We start from the raw sequence: 20,628 nt of genomic DNA, 5'->3' as shown, positions 1-20,628 counted from the left end.
AAAACTGCTTCCATTGTGATGGCAAGTTAGGTCTTTTCCCACTGACACATGTAAAGATGGAAGAGTTAGTGGTCCCAGTCCTAGGAAAAGTGAAGACATATCTCAGTCCCTGTCTTTTCAACGGGGCCCTGAGCAGAGTCTGAGTGTGTTTCGGTGGGGAAGAAGGTCTTCACGGGGGAAAGGGATGTGGGGCTACCTGAGGTTCCCGTGGACACTGAAGGCCTCTGGATCTCTAAGTGTGTCATTCCCTGCCCAAGCAGAGGTGGAAGAGTTTGGACATCAGACTCTAGTTTGTTCAAACAGAAAGGGGAAAGCCTTTTTCAGAATCGCTGAAGTTGCACACTGGAATATGGCCCATGATGTCCTGCAGGGTGTGCTCTTGCCTAACTTCCAAACCTCCTATTGGGCTACATTCTTCCCACTCACCACACTGCAGTGCCCTGTTCTATCTGTTTCCCAGGTCATTTTGCATATATGGATCCCTCGGGATACTCACTTCTCATCTTTTGGGCCACAGTTTAAATGTCACTTCCCTAGAGAGTCTGTCCTTAACCATTGCCTCCATCTAAATCACCTATCCCACCATCACCACCCACATGACTCGTTCTCATAGCACCCTGCTCTTTCCCATCAAAGAATGTATTTTAATTACAATTGCATGTTCATTTGTGTGTTTATTTTTAAATGTCACCTCCTCCACAAAACCACAGCTTTCTGAGGATAGCGATCGTACTGACTGACTTACCACTGAGTCCAGTGCCTAATCCACAGTCACTCAATAAATACTTGGTGAATGAATGAATGAGTGAAAACGATAAGTGAGCAAATGAGAAAAAGAACGAAGGAAGTAACTGCTAAACAGAATTATAATGCAGCAAGGGTAGGGCTGACTGAAGGTCAGGTTTGCTTGAAGTCGCTCTGGCACCCGGAATGCATAGGAAATGTTAGATGTTCCCAATTCAGTGGGCCTAAATAGGACACCTGGTAAGAAGTGTCACGTAAATAGCAGGCGCTCCAGAGCACTGAGTATCATGGGGCAGGTTTGGGAAAGGGAATAAAGGTGGCAAAGAGAAGAGTTGGTAGAAATATATTAATTAAAACTCTAGATTGAGGCCTGAATGTAAAAATGATACAACTGTGTTGAACCCAGACAGACGTAATTAAATAGCTCTGTTGTGCTCAAATGGAGTGGGAGGCCTGGGCAAGAAGCACTGCCCATGCAAGGGAGCCCTGGAATATTGGGAAAAGGTGGACACAGGAGCCTTATCGTGAAAAGATGGGGTTTCAGTTACAGGGACCACACGAGCTGCTTTTACTTTACCTGAAAACCCTGCTGCAGGGTTTGGCCAGGAGCAGAAGTCCCTGGCCGGAGTCTTGCCCGGGCCTATGGCTGGCCTCTAACTCACAGGGCATGACTGAAAATCAGACGGCGTACGGGCAAACTTGTTTTAAGAGTTGGTGAGAGGAGTTCATCAACCACAACTAGTTATTAAGCACCTCCCTGGAATCTGGCACCATGTTATATATGGTGGGGAATTTAAAATACACCTACCACCGCTTCCGTGATCTCGGGTGTACTTCCTAATTGGTAAATGGAAACTAGCTCAGGTGAGAACAATCCCAAGAGGTTCTTACATGCTGACTGCTGACTGAGGCTAAGGGCGTTGCGTACTCTGGGCGTTAAGAGAGGAAGAATTCGTGATGGGCCAGAGAAATCTGAGATGATGCCGAGGAACTCAGGTATGGAATTGAGTGGGTTGGAAACAGCCTCTGCCCTTGTCAGGGGAAGAAGCTGGGGAGTAAGGGAAAAGGATGGTGGGGAAGCCGCTTTATGTGGCTACCTGAAGTTCTAGTAGATTCCTAAGGCCAATGCAAAATCAAACACAAGCTGACACTAATAAATGTTCTGGTGAGGGGATCCACAAAGGTGTCTGGGACTTTTGGGACTGCTGGGATTTGGGGCTGCATTTGGCTTCTCTAAATTAAAAACAGGGATTTTTCAGGGCCTGCGGTTACACTTTCATAATTACCTCTCAACTCTAAAAAGGAATCATTTGTAAGTTTTTTCTTCTTAAATAGTCCAGAGATTCAAGAAAGTTTTTTGTTTTGGTTTGTTTTGTTTGTTTTGTTTTTCAAATAACTACATGTTATGCAGCACTGCCATCTGCTGGAATTAGTGAGACCACTTCCCAAAAGTTGGTGATGCCTCCAATTAACAGTTTAATTGGACAAGGCCAGCCTTAGAACAAAGTTTGTTGTTTCCTTCTCTTCCCTCCCCTAGTCCCTACTCACTACCCATCCCACATTTATCCTCTTCCTCTTGCAAGTACAAATATAGGGATAAAGATGCTGTGTTGTATTTTTCAGTATATATTTTGATTGCCTAGTTCACTTCTCTATGTAGAATATCAAAGTTAATATGAGTGATGATTTTAATTGACTTAACTAGGGCTAACCATGGGTAAAATTTAAGGTGAAAAAAAAAATATTTTGAGCCCTCTGTGGCCTTTTTTGGGAATTCAGATTGCCATCCTGGGTCCCATTCTTTGTCCCGTACTATTGTGTTAATTGATTTGATATGAGTTGATAAAGGATTAAGTTAAAGTGTAAGATGAAATCTCAAACACATACCAGAAGTCAAATTTTGAGACATGTTGAAACCAAATGATATAGGGGAGTGAGTGTATTCTGTATAATTTGGAAACATAAAATGTCATGCTTGTTATCCTGTATACCAATTATGACAGATTTAGTGATTGAATTTACTTCTAAATGTGTAGTTCCCATGAAATTGTGAAGGGATGCTGTTTATTTATAGCAACAATTGCCTTCAAAGAGAGTGTATCATGTTAAAATGCAAGACTCTTTTGTTGAACTAAGCAGCTTAATGAACTTGGTTATGCATAAGTGGGTCTGTGGCTGTATATGAGGATAAGAGAAAACTGAATTACTCTGTTTCAGGAAAACAGTGGAATTGGTTTTTTTTCAGGGGAAGAGTAGAGATAGGGAAGGAGATAAGGCCCGGAATCATGGCAAGAGGCAGGAATATCAAAAAATGGTTAAGGGTGTTTCCTTCTTTCTTTCTCTTTTCCCCTCAATCCATCTCTCTCTTTTCTTTCTTTCCTTCTTTCTTTCTCCCCATCTCCTCTCCCTCCTTCCTTCTATGCTTTCTCCTGCTCTCTTCCTTAAAAAAGTGATTATATAATACTAAATTATTAAGTTGTGGATTCCTCTCTCCTAAACTTTATCAATAAAGGGTTTTTATATACAAATGGCCTGTAAATGGCTTTCATTTTTGGTGTTTGTTTGGTTTTTATGTTTGTTTTGGTGAGATTGAGGTGTAAGGTTACTGGAGTTAAGGTGGTATGGAAAAGGGAAAGCATGTGAAGAGGTGAAGTGCCTCTTAAACTAAATTAGTATTCAGTGGAATTGGGGGCTCAGAGCTACTTTCCAAAGTCCATGGCTTGGAGGCTCAAGGCAAACTCAGGGGATATTAAGGGGCAGGTGATCCCAGCCTACTTCTTGTCGTTACATGAGTTATAGCACCCTCCTTCCTTGCCTACTTGTGTCGTTCTCCACACTGGGTAAAGTTCTGATTCTGGTTGGTATGTGCATGGGAGATGTATCCTTCTTCCCAAGGGCAAAGGACAGGATATTCTGGCTTCTAATTGTTTACTGGTTTTCCAGCCTTCCAAAGTAGGTTTGCTTCCTTTTTCGAGGAATTTATTCCAAATCTCTGATTTCTAACATCCAACTCTTAAGCCCCTCCCTTAGACTGAGTCCCTTGATTTCTCAGGCCATTCTCTCCAGGGGTTTCAGAGCAGCTTTTAATTCCTTTCACAATTCCTTCCAGGGAGTTCTGGGACTCTATGTGAAAGTGTTGGGTGACCTATGATTGTAGAATGTCTGTGCTTTGTGTGATTCTCTGTAGCATTCTCCTACAGTTTCTGTAAAGATTGGTCCTATCTTCCTATATCCTTCATTCCAAATTTTAAAACTATTTAGAAAATATTTATTAGTGGTTAAATGCTAGATTCTAGAACCAGATACCCAGGGTTTGAATCTTTTTCTACCTCTTATTAGCTACGTGACCTTGGGCTTACTTAATCTCTCTCAATTTCAGTGTACTCATATGCAAAAGGAAATAACAAAAATGCTTATCTATAGAGATTTTGTGAGGATTTTATAAGTTTAGTACATGTAATGCACTTAAAACAGCACCTAGTACATATTATATTCTATGTAGCTATGAGTTAGCTATGGCTATTCACGTGACACTATAGTCTATATATGTGGCTGAACTAGCATTCCCTCCTTCCTAGGGCTTTGCTCCAATCCGGTGGTGAGTTAGGGACATGTTTGGAGGAAGTTGACCTATAGGCTCACTTTTGAACTCTTGGGTATTCATCTCTTCCTTTCTTCCTCACCCCATTCTACCCTTTGATATTGGAATGGAAGAAGTTTCAACAGGAATGGCTTTTCCTGAAGGATAGGAAAGGCCAGTGTGTTCAGTGTCTTTGGTGTTCAATCCAAGTGACATCAATCCATGCTTGTCCTTCAGAGTTTATCCACGAGGCATCTGTGTGCTCCCGTGAGATTTGGCTTTCCCAAAGCTTACACATCTCACCGTCATTATTTTGTTGTTTTCTCTTCCTAGAGCCCATCATGAAAGGAGATATTGAGAATTCTAGTTCATCACTTATAGAGGGCCCCTAGGTTCCGAGCAGATAGGAGAATATATACATGGCATTTCTGTGCATGTTTCTAGTAATTAGATCTGTTTTTTAATTCACTTAAAGTGAAGTACAACAAAACGCTTAATGAACAAATTTATCTTAGTAAATAAGACACTGCCAGAGAAGGTGGGAGTTTTGTTTGGGGTGGGATAGGTATGTTGGCTTGATACAGGAAAAGAGGAAGCTAAGGCAGAAAAGAAACCACATCTCAGTGATCCAGAGAACGTTGTCTAAGAAGAGAATTGCAGAGGAATGGGAGGCTGTGGTCCTGGGAGAGAAGTGGGAGAGAGGAGTGGAAAGGTAAGATCCTCCCCAAACCTCTGATTCTACATTATTCTTGCTTATTCCTTCTTTTATTTCCCCTAACCTTTTTATTCAGGGAGCTTCCACATAACAGGGTAAAAGTTGTATCTAAACTTGGGCTGTTGTTAACTTTAACCTAACATATATAGTTTCCCTTAGGATTTCTACTTAAAAATGGAATGCATAGGATGTAGAACAGACAAGGCCATCCCCCCCAAAGTTATTATAGTTGTTTCCTTACCTAGATGATCCTCAGAATCACTTTGGGTGCTTTACAAATATATAGGTCCCACCCCTGGAGGTTCTGGTTTAGTAGGTCTTTCATGGGACCTGGGAATTTGATTTTTAAAAAACTTCACCAGTGGTTCTGATTCAGGGTTAGGTTTATGAACCACTGACACAATGGAGAGAGAGTGGACTGTAAATGAGGTCAGATCTGGTTTTAAATCCTAGTCCTACCACTTAGTAACTAAGTAGCTTGTGTGATTCTGATAATGTTACTTAACTAACTTCTGAGCATTGCTCTCTTTATTTGCAGTGTTGAAATAGTTAAGGTATAATATTAAAGTACCTTATAATTAATGCAAAGCAGATATTTTTATATGGGCCTTTACCATTACAGATATATATATACACACACACAGATATAGCTGTACATATATATGTACAAGCTGACCACATGGGTAATCTGGTTGTCCTTTGATGTCTAGGTCATCCCATACTCACTTTTATCATCTACCTTTGTCACTTTGAATTTGGACAAGGCCAGTTCAAGGCCTGTAGACCTCACAGCAGCTGTGAATAAGCTGGTGATGGCTTCTGCAGGGTCTGCTCAGCTTTATTGGATATAAGTCATTATTTCAGTCAACACAGCCATCTTTGGTACTTCAGATACATTCCCAGCCATAATTCTACCTATTTTTTAAAATTTATTTATTTATTTATTTATAGCTGCGTTGGGTCTTCGTTGCTGTGCGCAGGCTTTCTCTAGTTGCGGCGAGCGGGGGCTACACTTCGTTGCGGTGCGTGGACTTCTCATTGCGGTGGCTTCTCTTGTTGCGGAGCACGGGCTCTAGGCACGTGGGCTTCAGTAGTTGTGGCATGCAGGCTTCAGCAGTTTTGGCTCGTGGGCTCTAGAGCACAGGCTCAGTAGTTGTGGGGCACGGGCTTAGTTGCTCCGCGGCATGTTAGGATCTTCCTGGACCAGGGCTCAAACCCGTGTCCCCTGCATTGGCAGGCGGGTTCTTAACCACTGCGCCACCAGGGAAGCCCATAATTCTACCTATTTTTTGAAGTTGTCTGAATTACAGTTGGTAGCAGTTGCTACAATGTGAGTATAACTTCTTCCCTTGCTCCACCTTCCATACACCACTCCCCCTACCCATGATGCTGAGAACAGATCTGTAGGAATAAAGAGGAATAAGAGAACCAGACTGAACTCTCAACAGAAGAAGTTTACTGGGGGCTTCAGTAATGACTAGAGCTAGAATGACTACCTCCTTTTTGAAATACTTCACTTGCTATAGAGACGTGTATGGAATGGGGAAGAAGACACAATTGGAATCTACATGACTTTGGTATTTTTGGCTGCCAGTATCCAATCCCGATTTTCTCGATAATTCCATCCCCGCACCTTGCAGTCCATGCTTCTAAGGAAGTCAACTTTCTCCTCATTACTGTCTTTCTGTGCCAGCTATGTCTCAGGCCTAACTAATGAACATGGTCTCTTCCTCTCTGGCCATGATGACTTATTTGAAAATGGTTCCATAACCTAAGACGGTCCTATCACACTGCAAACCTGGACTTCTCAGATGGTTCGGGGAGGAGATGCGCTCTTTTCCGCTGCATAGAGACAAGAGTGCGTGTGGCAGCCATCTTAGGATCACAAAGGTAGTTTTCTCAGAATGGAGCCAAATTTGATAAATCAGTGCTGAGAAGTAGAGAGAGTGATTGTGTCTTGGTCACAGTACTTTGAAAAGATTAAGCCTTGTTTGAAAACACGATTTACTTTTGTTTCTTACTGGTTTAAAGACAGCTTATGCCAGGTTTTCTATTTTCTGTCATTTGCAATGAATAGCATCTTATATACAAATATTTATATAATTTCTTTAAGAGATATGAGTCATCTGAATTGAAGTGCTGAATGCTACCAAGTAACATAAAACACTTTCAAAAGCCAAATGGTCAGGTACAGGATATGAAAGCCATGCCTTAAAATGGCATGTGTAGAAAAACCTACACATAAGTAGATAGGAAGTGGTTATTATTATTTTGGCTACATTAATATACATATAGTTCATAGAAAAGATAAGGGATCATTCTACCAGAGTCCTAAAACCTCACTTTAGGTATGAAGTTAAACCCTGTGCACAAACCATTGCCAAAGGATAAAGACAATTTGGAGAAAATTCAAAATAGCCATGATGGGGAGGAGACTTCAATATGTCTTATGGGGGTGGGTGAAAGGAAATGGAATGTTTAACTTAAGTTTCAGGGGACATAGGGCAATTGTCTTCAATTACTTTAAGATATGTGTAGTAGACATTTGGTATTTGGCTACTCAGTGTCACTTGACTTCACGTAACAGCCGTATGTATTTGGTGATTCATTTGTTCCTTCAAATTTATCTGAAATTAGTGCTGCCCCTGGACTATTAAATTACATCAGTCATTATATTTTCATTTTTGCTTAGGTCAGTTTAGCTGAGTTTTTTGATTTGCAATTAAGAGATTTAACTAATACAAAATGTCATCTCTAAAAAGCATTAGATCATTGAAGTTCCTAAGGATAGACCAAAATGTGTAAACTACACGCTAGAAGTCTTCAGTTAAATGGCAGAAACAAACTTTATTTTTTAAATAAATTTATTTATTTTTGGCTGCATTGGGTCTTCATCACTGCGCACGGGCTTTCTCTGGTTGTGGCGAGCGGGGGCTACTCTTCGTTGTGGTACGCGGGCTTCTCATTGTGGTGGCATCTCTTGTTGTGGAGCACGGGCTCTAGGCGTGCGGGCTTCAGTAGTTGTGGCTCGCGGGCTCTAGAGTACAGGCTCAGTAGTCGTGGCGCACGGGATTAGTTGCTCTGCGGCATGTGGGATCTTCCTGGACCAAGGATCTAACCTGTGTCCCCTGCATTGGCAGGCGGATTCTTAACCACTGCACCACCAGGGAAGTCCCAAATTTCTAAGAATAAGGACCATCTGAAGACAAAATTATCATTTAGGAAGATAATTCAACCTTCAAATTTTGATGGTTAATTAATAAAGGTGAATTTTGAGGTCTTTTTTAAACCGAAGAGTCTATGAAAGTATCTCCAAATAGTTATAAAGTTTAGGAAGGCAAGCACAATACTGACAAAATTTAGTTATTATAAATATTAATTTTAGTTCAACTTATACAGTTGTATTATTCATATGCTGATTTTATACTTTCTTAGTATGTTATGCTTCTTATATATTTCAATATTTTAATATCTAGTGGATTTTAAAATCACTTAATAGACCTTAAAGTCTAATGTTTAAATAGAGAGGCTTGTATAGTTGTATCTTTGTTTTGATATCACAACTGTAATTTTATTGCGTATGAAGTCTCTACTTGGGAACATAACCTTAATCGTAACATTATTCCCAATGGCAGAAAATGACTTGCTGCAAAATAAGCTATTTGCTGCAAAACAGGACAAATGCTTCTACTGATAGGTTAGGACTTCGGTCCTGAATTACTGAAATACTTAAAGATCATTCCCTTGCCTGTCCTTAATTCTTGAATAAACAAGTGAAATCAGCGAAATAAATAAAACCAGCAGGGAGATAAGTAAAACAAACATTTTAAAAAATTTAATTCATGAGATACACTGCAGTATTTATGTATGTTTGAATATGCTGAGAAAAAAATATCTGGAGGGATACCTATCAAATTATTAACAGTTTACCTTGGGCATGTGGAATTGGGGTAGGGTGAAGGAAGTGCTCTTTTAAATTCATATACTTCTGTATTGTTTGAAAATTTTACAATGAGAATTCATTACTTCTATAATAGTCAAAACTATAATAGAAATTTAAAAAATAAAAATAGTAACAAAAAGTAAAAAACACACACAGTAGTTTTAGGAGGTACGGAGAATATATACAGTATATATTACAGTAGTTTTAAGAGCTACATTGAAGGAAGGTACGGAGAATTAAATCATATGGCATATTTTTCCACTAACACTGTGGTGGTTAACATAATTGTGTAGTCTATAATCAAGGAAACAACATTAAAGAAGCCACTTTTAGCAACATCCCGATTTAAAAAGTCCTCTGGGATAAAAGCCCTTAAGCAGTGACCCTTCAAAGTGGATATTAAAACTGAAAATAGGGCTTAACTATTCCTAGAGGATCTACAGGAAAACATGTCAATCTGAAAACTTCAGACAAAAGGAAAAGCTTCATAGAAGTAACTTTGGAATACTAAAACAGTTAACCACAGGCCAGAAATTGTGTAGGTGAGAATTCCAACCAGTCCAGACCCAAAACTAAATCACTGAAATCTTGGTAATCTAGGGATGTAGGTTAGGGGCATCTACTTTACCCATTTGTTTATCATTTCTCCCAATTTCTCAATTGGTCCGCTTTTTATCTCAATGATTTTAACCTAAAAATACTGCAATTTTAATTGGAAGGAATAAAATTAATTCCATCTAGATTAACTTTAGGTTTATTCTTCTAGTTAAAAGAACTAGAAAAATTTGAAACTAATGATTTTCCATTATTCATTTTTTTTCCTCATCACTATTTCTTAGCTACTTAATGAATATTTTGGGAGGTAATACTTTGGATTTCTCATGGGTCCCTGAAGTTCTGTATATGGGGAAATCTTTTTTTCTCATGTTCTAGTGTTTTCTCCTTTTACTGAAGTCATCAGGGATGACGAACTTCTATTATAAACTTTTTTCTTCCAACAAAGAGGATTCTTTAGGTAACTATCATGTTGATGGTTAAATATCCTCAAAGTCAGAAGAACATCTGTAACTTGAAGTTTCCGTCTTTTGCAAGCTACATAGTTAAGTGCTTAAACTAATATAATTTTGCACTCCTAAAAGACTGTTCCTGACTTAGGTGTCAAAGGCTTGTGTAGGATTATACTCGCAGCATAAGGAAGTAATATGGAAAACTTCACAAAATCTAATCAGAAAATTATTATAAATAGCAGAGATAAAGAATATAAAGTCAGAATGACCATACTTTTTAAAGTTACAACAGCCGGAATTTTGCTGTTTCTCAATGGATTATTGTAGTTTAATTAAAAAAAAAAAAAGATTCATCATAACGTATATAAAGTATTTAGCATGATGCCAGGTACAAAATAACAATTCAATAAAAAGTAGCTCTATAATGAACAATGGATTAAAACAATAAACAAAAATATAAGAAACCAAAATGGAGGAAAAAAAGCTTAGAACTAATTTCCTGGAGTATGTATTTAAATGGAAAGTCGAAGCTCACAGAGAGCAGTAAGAAATTCTGCATTTTCTGGATCTATCTTTTGGGCCCTTTCATAGTACTCAGCAGCTTGCCTCTTTTCTCCCTCCAGCTTGTAAACAAACCCTAGGGCACTTAAACTCTGCACATCTGAAGCATTGTGACCAAGTCTCTTGGTAGCCAATTTCTTTAAAGCACTTGTCAGTTTAGTACGCAGAGATGACCTGTCTTTGACCTTTAAGGCTTCTAAATAATGGTGGATGGCAGTATTTTCTGATTTACAGTGAAATTCCTGAAAGCGGCCATAGTGGTAGTGGATCTGATGTTTGTGATCATCAGTTATGTTCTCCAGACGAAGAGCTTTCTGGAAAATGTCTTCAGCATTGCTATACTGGCCTCCCTCAGCATACATGTTGGCCAGGTCCGTGTAGGCAAATGCAAACATAGAATCTCGCTCCACAGCTTCTTTGAAATGAAATATAGCTGATGTAATCAGCTCATCAACTTTCAGTTTATCCTTTCCTTTAGGTCTGTTGCGAGTGGCCTTCTTGATTTGGATCATCTGTGCCCTATAGCAAAGTCCCATTTGGTGATGCAGGAAAGAAGAGGTTGGTGTCGCCTCTAAGGCCTTTTTCAAAAGTTCAAGAGCTTTGTCCCAGGAATTTTTTCTCCTATAGAATTTGGCTGCATAACGAAGAACGTAAGGTTGGGATGATATTTGGTCCAGGATTTCTTCAATATACTTTTCCCCTTCGGCTTCCGCATGTACATCTTGAAGCTTCAGCGCCAGGAAAACCTTAATATAGGAATTATCTGGGTTCAGGGTAACAGCTTTCCGCAGGGGGCCCAGAGAAAAGCTCTTTATAGGCCCTTCTCTGTCAGAATCATCCAGCCGATACACTGTGATGGCATAGCCGATGTTAAATTCTGGATTGTCTGGTTCTGCTTCCAGAGCCTTCTCAAAAGCTGCTTTAGCCTTTTGGTAATACTTTCCTCCAAATTTCAAGAGTGCCCACCCTTTCTCACAGTCGATCTCTGGACGTTCCAACTTGTAGTCAGAAGGACTGGACAATTTCTTGCAGACGTTCCCTACCTTGTCTATATACTTCTGAGCTTCTTTAAGCTCGTCCGTGTGATAATAGACCCAGGCGTAGTTTCCCCAAGTGACCAGACTTCGTACTTCTTCTTTGTCCGAGTGTTCTCGCTGTATTATTTCTTCTGCTTGTTTCAAGCACTCTAGAGCATCTTTATTTTGGCCCTTTAGGTGTTTCACATAGGCCAACAGGTTATAAAGAGTAAGTCTGGATTTTGTGGTAAGAAATTCAAGCTGTTGCCCAATTGTATCTTCTACATCAAACAGATCAATGTCTTCCTTAAGTAAATTCCATGTGAAGTGACATTCTAACTCCAACAGAATGGCCTTCAATGAGTCCTTAGGAATTTCACTGTCAAAGATAAAATCCTTTTTAATTTTTGAAGAAATAAAGGAAATAATAAATTTTTAAATCTTAAACAGGTTGTTAAGCAAAGAACTATATTTTATCTATTTGATCTTACAGTTAAAGCACTAGGTTTCTGTAACTCTATACACAGAGGAAACTAGTATAGTTATGTCCTAGAAATATTTCATTAAATTCACATTATTTATTGCAAAACCAATTCTGGAGAGATGACAGCATTTTCTATGTTATAGGGTATCTATTTCCTTTTGGCAGTCACTAACCCACAAGGACCACCTAGTTTTAGAGAGTGGAATTTAAAATATTGTATTTACTAGTTCTGAAAATTAATAATAATAGATAAATACACAGTTAATAAACAACATAAAAATTTCTTTTCTGTATTACGAGTAGTGAAGGGAAAGAGGAGAAGGTGAGAAAAAAGAAAAAGAAGTACACTGAAGGAGACAGAAGCCATGTGAATATATAATTTTTGCAGAGAAATAAAGAAACAAACAAAGGAAACCCCAAAGAGAAAAAAAGACACAGAGTCAGACAGGAACAGGAATACCAAGAGACGGGAAGAAGTATAAGTTTGAGATATAACAAAGATTTAGAGAAAGTGGGGAAAAAGCAAAAGGAGGGTTAGTAGGTTTTGATGTTAAGTGCTATATCCTTCTGACCTTTAGGATTGTGGGCAACAATAAAGGCTACCACCTATTATTAACTTAACATTACCCTTAATGTTCACTTCACAAATATTTGTTGAACTCCCTTTGTGTGAAGCACAGTGTTATCTCTGCAGGGCCTAGTTTCATCTCTGAAGCTAGGAAGATGAAGGGGAAAGGAAAGGACAGGAAGTATTTATTCATTACCGAAAGGCTTATAGGTGCAAGATCTTCTGAATAACCCTGGGGATGTAACTGAATAAGACACAGCCCCGCTTATACAGAGCTTATAAGTACACTAAGTACACAGTCAATTACAACTCAGCATTCCAATAAAGTTCCATGGAAGTGACTCAGGAAGGGCACATAGTCCAGTGTTGTGGACATCTGGGGCCTTCATTTGGTGGAACATCTCCCCCTACTCTCAGTCCATGTGATTTGAGACAGGCTGTCTACACTTTCCTCCAGTCTGTAGGAAAGCACACATATTCCAGCCATTCCTTGGACCCCGTGATATATTCAGAGATAATCCAATTAAAATATAATTTTGCTGAAATGGGGCTTTGCTGGAACTCTCTTCCAAAAATTTTAAGCTTGTAGAATATAAGCTGGAGTTACTGGTGGCCATCTTTCCAAACTCTTGGGGACAGCCTGCCTGAGAAAGAATCAAACATAGAGGAAAGCAGGGCTTAGACAGGAATAAAGACAGATCGCCTGTGGTGCTGACTAAATACCTGGATCACCCTGTCCATCCCTGGACTTCTACTTCTTTAAGGAAATAATCTCTCTTTTTGCTTAAGCCAGTTTGAACTGGGTTTCTCCTGTCTGCAACTGACAAAATCCTGATTCACATACCTAGTTTTGTTTGTTTTGCTGATGGTAGTGGTGAGGCAGTCAGGAAAGACTTTCTAAATCTACAATTGGCCACAATTAAGGGTTGAAAGAAATTTACAGAAAAAAAAAAAAGCTACTTAAGGCTTCTCGCAAAGAGGGAAATGTTCTAATTATCGGATGAATAATGTACAGTGTGTGTGTATTTCCCTTTATGCTGTGCACAGGACTCTCCTCCTTACGTGTATGTATGCATATGTGTATCAATGTTTATGGAACTCTAGTATTTCTATCAAGAAACATTTATTGGGGACTTCCCTGGTGGTCCAGTGGTTAATAATCCGCCTTCCAATGCAGGGGACGCGGGTTCGATCCCTGGTTGGGGAACTAATATCTCACATGCTGCGGGGCAACTAAGCCCGCACGCCGCAACTACTGAGCCTGAGCCTGAGCACACTCTGGAGCCCACGCACCACAACTAGAGAGAAACCCGCACGCCGCAATAAAGAGCCCGCGTGCCCCAACGAAAGATCCCGCATGCCGCAATGAAGATCCCGTGTGCCGCACTAAGACCCAATGCAGCCAAATAAATTTTTAAAAAAAGGAAACATTTATTGATCACCTCATGTCATACATGTCAGGCGATATGCTGGTTGTAGTGAATACAGTAATGAGCAAGATAGAAAAAGGCCTTTTCTTCATGGTAATTCTATTACAGGAGAGGAGGGAACAAAAGGGGTTGACAGAAAAGAAACATGTAAACAAATCAACGGACAACATAATTCCAGACAGTAATAAGTGTTAAGAAAAAAAAAATCAGAGCAATGGGATTATGTGGTGGTGGTGGTGGTGGTGGTGGTGGTGTACTTTAGTTATGATTGTCAAGGAATTCTTTTTGTTGGGGCTGACCTGTGCATTGCAGGATATTTAGTAGCACCCCTGGCCTTGACCCAGTAGATGTAACTAGCATTCCTCCAGTGGTGACAACCAAAACTGTCTCCAGATATCACCAAATGTCCCCTGGGGGGGGGGGGGCAAAAATCACCCTGGTTGAGAAGCACTGGCTTAGACCATTCTGCCCTCAGATCCTTTATGACTTCCTCCTTTTCACTGTTGAGATCTTACTTCAACTCAATTGCCCCTTTCTAATCTTAATAATCAGTAGGGGAGCAGATAAACCAAGAAATCTGGTGTCATGAAAGCCTAAGGAAGAAAATGTTGATTTCGAAAAAAGAGAGATAAATGTTTAATGCGCACAAATGATCCTAAGAGGTTGAGAAAATGAGGACAGAGATCACTGTTTTGGGAGAAGTAAAGTTGTGGGGGAACTTGATGTTTTAACAGAACGGTAGGGATGAAAATATTACTGGAGAGGGTTGAGGGGATAATGGGAAGAGGAGAAGAAGTGGACATGGGGAATACAGGTCACTCCTTCAAGGAATTTTACTATGAAGGGAGTAGAGAAACAGAGGCAAATCTGAGGAAATGGTCAACAATTTTTTCAATCGTATTTTTAATGACTGAACGACATGTCAAAGGGAAATGATCCAGTATTAAGGGAGAAAATGATGCTTGTGGGAGAGACGGGGATAATTGTGAGAAGGACGGAATATGAAGCGGAGTGAAACTATACACTGTTAATACTACTCAAATCTTTATCTCCAGCCCCAAACTCCTAACCATGGTTACTATGCCCTTTACCATCTGGCCCATGTCTACTTCTCTAACCTCATTTTGTACCACTTTCCTCATGCTCACTGCACCCCAGTCATACAAGCCTTTACAAAAGTTTATTGTTTATTATTTCTTATGCCCAGTAGGCACCTACGTCAGGGCATTTGTACCTGCTTTTTATTCCCTCACTCTGTGAATTCTTCCTAAGAGAGTACTAGGGTTTACTTATTCTCTTAATTCTGGTCTTGGCTCAAATCTCAGCTCTTCAAAGAAGGCTACCCCTGACCACTTTAGCTGAAGCTGCGTCTCCACCTTGCCTGCCATCCTAAAGCCTAGTCTATCACATTTTCCTATTCTTCACAGCACCTTTATCAATATTTTCTGGGAGTTGGGAAGGAAGAGAAGAGTGCTTTGAATCAAATATGAGATTGAGGTTTTAAAATGAATTGGGCTGAGTCCTTAGGCACTGGAAAGAGGCTGTCCTAATAGCCAAAAGTGGCAGAAGAGTCAGAGAACTGGATTAATTACACAATTAGTAGTAGTGATTAGAAAAATAAAACCACTTCATATTTATAATCTAATCATATACTTCATGAAATGTTTTCTAATTTTTATAAATACTAAATTTAAACATTAATAGCTAACTTAATATATTTAGTAGACATTTATGTTCACTTATAATTACTAATTTTAATTTTATAATATTTTCATATTTATTCTCTTTCTCGTGTGGTCTGTATATACATATAAACACATATATACAGGTCCCACATTTTAGTGATTGCAGGTTCTAGTAGACCAGAGCTTTCTAATAGAACTTCCTGCCACGATGGGAATGTTCGTATCTGTGCTGCACAATGTGATAGACACTAGCCACACGTGACCACTGATCACTTGAAATGTGGCTAGGATGACCAATGAACTGCTTTTTATATTTTATTTACTTTTAATTAATTTGAATAGTCATGTATGACTAGCGGTTACTGCATGGGACAGGACAGTTGAAGACACCAGGCCTATAGAGCTTAATGTATAAAACAGCCTCAAGCCCAACAGGCTAGACCTCTACTCTAACTTGAAATTTTCCCTATTTTATTCACGGTGAGGGCTAAGTTAAATGGCAAACAAGGATATATTTGAGAAAACAACTTTATGCATAAGACCTAGGTTCACTACAGATTCAGCTCAACAGTATAAATGTTACACTTGTACAACATATTTCTAGAATCAGATGAGCGGTCAAACAGAAACACCCCCCAAAACCATTTACTTCTTCCTAAGAGAGTACTAGGGTTTACTTATTCTCTTAATTCTGGTCTTGGCTCAAATCTCGGCTCTTCAAAGAAGGCTACCCCTGACCTGCACGTGTCAGGCAGTGTGCCAAGGACTTCACACAAATTACATTTAATTTTTATAACAATGTCTTATTATTTTCACAACAATGTCTTATTATTTTCACAATTTTATGGATGAGGACTGGGAAACAGAGTTTAAATTACATGTCCAAGGTTACACAGCTACAAAGTGTCCAAGCACAGAGTCAAACCTAGTTCTGCCTGACTTAAACAAAAGGTTATGCCTTTTAACCATAATGTTATACTACCTCGTTCACATAAAAACTGGAGTTTTGTTTTGTTTTGTTTTGTTTTGTTTTTTTCTTAAAGAATAGTTTGCTTTAAAATATCGGATATGTCTAACGTATGTAAAATTCACTTTGCCTGGGAAGGACTTAAAAGAAAACAAGAGATTTTAGAGCAGCTTAACGAGCAGGTAAGAGGTTGTGTAACCGCCCGTTGGAAAAGACATGTCAGACAGTTAAAGGTCTCAGGAGAAGAAAACAATGGTTTCAAATACGAGCCCTCAGTCTAAAGTCATAGCATTCTGCGTGGTTGGAGTTGTTCTGAGATCGAGCTGCTTCTTACTAGACACGCTGTGGAGCGGCAGAGAGGGTGATTAATGATTCTTTCAAGTAACAAAAGAGCTGGGTGGAAATGTATTAAAAGCGATCTGAAGGAAGGACAAAAATCTTAGTTATCAAAGATATAATTATCATCATCATTAATGTAAGGGAATTAAAATACCTTTTTTCCTAGAATCCAAAGATGTGTATGCTGATGCTCTTCCAAGGTATTTCTTCTATCTCTGATCTCTCCCCTGAATTCCAGACTTACCTAATTTTTCGTTTACATCTTCAATTAGAAGTTCAGTTGGCATCTCAAGTAAACATAGAAATTATAGAAATCTGGGTTCCTTGAGCCTGTTCCTCCCTTAGTTTTCCCCCACCTTGTTTGGCACCTCTTAGTCTCCCACAGGCCAAATAACCTAGGAGTAATCTTTGATTCCTATTCTTCTTTCAACCTCTCATCCAATCCAATAGGAAGTCCTGTTAATTCTATCACCCAAATACATCTCAAATCCATCCACTTTTTTCCATTTCCACTGCTATTCTGCTAGTCTAGGAAAACAGGAAAGACTATTACCTTTCCTTTGAGCTGTGGCAAAAATCTGCTCTCTGTTTCCACTCTTGGTCCCCGTACAGTATTAGTAAACTTTTGAAAATGTAAACCAGATTACATCAGTCTCCTGGTTTAAAATCTCCCAATAGCTTCCCAACACCCTTAGATTTTTTTTTTTTTTAAACTTTTATTTATGTATTTATGTATTTATTTATGGCTGTGTTGGGTCTTCGTTTCTGTGCGAGGGCCTTCTCCAGTTGCGGCAAGCGGGAGCCACTCTTCATCGCGGTGCGCGGGCCTCTCACCATCGCGGCCTCTCCTACTGCGGAGCACAGGCTCCAGACGCCGCAGGCTCAGCAATTGTGGCTCACGGGCCCAGTTGCTCCGCGGCACGCGGGATCCTCCCAGACCAGGGCTCGAACCCGCGTCCCCCGCACCGGCAGGCAGACTCTCAACCACTGCACCACCAGGGAAGCCCCACACCCTTAGATTTTAATCTAGCCTTTGCCATGTCTTCCAGGTCCCTAAAGGAGCTGGACTTGTCTACCCACCCAACCTTGTCTTCTCCTACTCTCCTCCTCATTATCTGTGTTTTAGACATACTGACCTTCTTCCTATCTTGAACGTATCAAGTTCAAGGACTTTTACACCTGTTGTTTTTACTCTACTTAAAAAGCTCTGCTCCTAAATCTTTGTATGACTAGCTCCTTCCTTTAACTCAGCTCAAATATTCCTTACCCAAGAGGCCGCCTGTGGTAGAGCTATCTAAAGTAACACCCTCCATTCTAGGTCACTCTCTTAGCCCTATTTTATTTTCCTTATAGCTCTTATCACTTTCTGAATTATGTTGATTATTTACTCATTTATTCTTGGTTGTCTATTTCCCCCATTTAAATGAGAATAAGGACCTTACTCCAGTTTTATGTTTTTCACCTCTGTGTCCCCAGAATCTATGATTTCATGCATATAAGAGAAACTCAATAATAAATATTTGTTGAGTGAATGCAGTCAGATACTGGTAGCTTCTGGCATTTCCAGCCCAGAGGCATGAGCCTAGCATTAAAAAAAAAAAAAAAAAAAAAAAAAAAGCACCTGAATTTCAGATGAGGGAATTCCTGTTAGTTCTTCCCATCCAAACTTTCTGCCACTTCAGTCTTCCCTATCCAACATGGGCTTACCAGCCCTCCGCCCAACCACAGAGTAAAGTGAACATCTGCCTCTGCGCAAGGACGATGAGGAGGGAGGGCTGCCCCAGGCGTTATGATGCAGCTGTGAGATCTCCAAGGGACATTCCGTTAGCCATGTGAGTGCTGTGCCCACACTCTATGGGATTTGTGCACAACTGGACACTACGACAAGTTTTACTTTTTCAACTATGTCTACTTAATTTTTAAACTTTGTCTCTGGGAAGCTGGCAGAGAGAGGCTATTGTGCCTGAAGAGGCACCATCTATCTTCAGGTAATTTTGTGTGTGTTTTGGGGGGGGGTGTGTTTTTTTGTTTTTGTTTTTTGCCAGGAAGGAGTAGTCTTTCATTTTCCTTGGGAGACAGTTAGCGCCCAATGGGGTCCACCCCTCTTCCACACCAACCTGCATCCACATACAGCGCACCCGCCTTTCCTTCCCTATTTCTTCAGGCCCCTTCCTGATACTTCCCACCTCCCTCCCTTCTTACAAACGGTAGAAGTGAGGCATTTATTAAATCTTTTTATAGTCAACATTTGCAAATATTAAGTGCCAGGCATCAGTCAACAAGCCCTTCTACAGTCCTAAGAGACGGACACTATCAATTTTTACAGATAAGAAACAGATTCACCGAACTGAAGAAACTTTGCTTTGGGTCACCCAACTCGTAGGTGGTCAAAGTCAGGATTTAGAACAAAGGGCTCTACGGGCTTCAGGGGCCCAAGATCGGAATCTCCCACTCCTTAGCTTCCCAATGGAGACTGTTAACTACCCACGTGCAGGGCAGGGGACCGCATTACATGGGTCAGCCAAGGACCACCCACCACACGCCAGTCAAGGAGACGGAGAGAGAAAGCCTCATAAAACGGTGGATGGCGTGGAACAAGAACCATCTGTCCACGGTACACAGGAGGGGGAGAAGTCAGACCCAGGAATCAGAAGGCAAGATGGCAGGAGCGGACGCGTGTGACGCCGGGGGCTGCGGCCTGCGGGGACCGGCCACGCAGAAGCCGCCCGCACCGGCCCCGGGGCGGCGACGACCGGAGCCGCGGGGATGTGACAGGCCCGCGGGACGCATCGCCCGGCACCCCCAGCCCCGCCGCCCCCCGGCCCGACAGTCCCGACCGCGGAGACGCCCGGGGCTCGAAAGAAGGGTCCGCTCGGCCACCCTCCCCAGCAGGCCCGCCTTCAGCCGTCCCGGGCCCGGACGGGGCTCCCGGGGAGCGTCCCCAACGCAGACGCCCGGCGGCCGGGCTCGGCCCCTTCAAAGGCCGCAGCGCTGCGCTGGAAGCGGAATACGCGAGAAACGCGGGTGTGCCACAAAGGCCCCACGGAGTTGGGGAGAAGAAGCGGGCAGAAGCCCTCACCTCATGGTGGCTGGGCTCCGCGGCCGTCTCGGGAGGCGCCGGTCCTCTCCGCTTCTCTGCTCAGCGCTCGGCTGCTGCGCGGACTGAGCGGCCGCGTGCGTGTGCGCGCGCGCGCGCGAGCAAGATGACCGCAGCGCTAGTCCGCGCGCGCGGGCGGCCGCTTTGTTCAAGGCAGGACCCGAGCGGGAAGAGGAAACTAGAAAGTGAATCTGATCCCCGACTAGGCGGAGTCCAGCTCCGGGAAACAGAAACTTCTGGAAGAGCTAGTTGAGTGGGCCCCGGAGCCGGCTGAGGAGTCGCAGTGAGAGGTTTGCGCAGCGCGGGGTCGTTCGGGGTGGAATTTACAGCTGGGCCTCGAGACTTCGGTGTTGGCTCTCACCTGCCTCGCTGAGTCCACTTGCCTCTAGATTAGCTTCCTTGGGGGTTGTTGTTTGTTGTTGTTGTTTTAACTAAAATGACAGGAGATTGCTCAGCGTTATTTTGGTTGGGTGGAGGCGATGCTCTTTCCAG

At 41.3% G+C, this 20,628-nt stretch overlaps 2 protein-coding genes across 2 annotated transcripts in view; one reads left to right on the top strand and one right to left on the bottom strand.

Moving 5' to 3' along the window:
- Positions 1-7,866: 7,866 nt before the first annotated feature.
- LOC137767316 (interferon-induced protein with tetratricopeptide repeats 5) lies at positions 7,867-20,284 on the bottom strand. Its single transcript, XM_068548157.1, has 2 exons — positions 20,119-20,284; positions 7,867-11,945 (listed from the first exon to the last, which is right to left on the bottom strand). Exons 1-2 carry the CDS (start codon positions 20,121-20,123, stop codon positions 10,502-10,504), a joined length of 1,449 nt encoding a protein of 482 aa, XP_068404258.1. The 5' UTR covers positions 20,124-20,284; the 3' UTR covers positions 7,867-10,501.
- Positions 20,285-20,628, top strand: part of LIPA (lipase A, lysosomal acid type) — a 104,787-nt gene continuing 104,443 nt past the window's right edge. Inside the window, exon 1 of the mRNA XM_068548160.1 lies at positions 20,285-20,426. The gene's annotated coding sequence lies outside the window, so the exon portion shown is untranslated. The remainder of the gene's footprint in view (positions 20,427-20,628) is intronic.

Source organism: Eschrichtius robustus, chromosome 7 (assembly GCF_028021215.1).
Source record: "Eschrichtius robustus isolate mEscRob2 chromosome 7, mEscRob2.pri, whole genome shotgun sequence".
NCBI classification, from domain to species: domain Eukaryota; kingdom Metazoa; phylum Chordata; class Mammalia; order Artiodactyla; family Eschrichtiidae; genus Eschrichtius; species Eschrichtius robustus.
The sequence above is the reverse complement of the archived record's forward strand: the minus strand, read 5'-3'. Positions and strand labels throughout refer to the sequence as shown.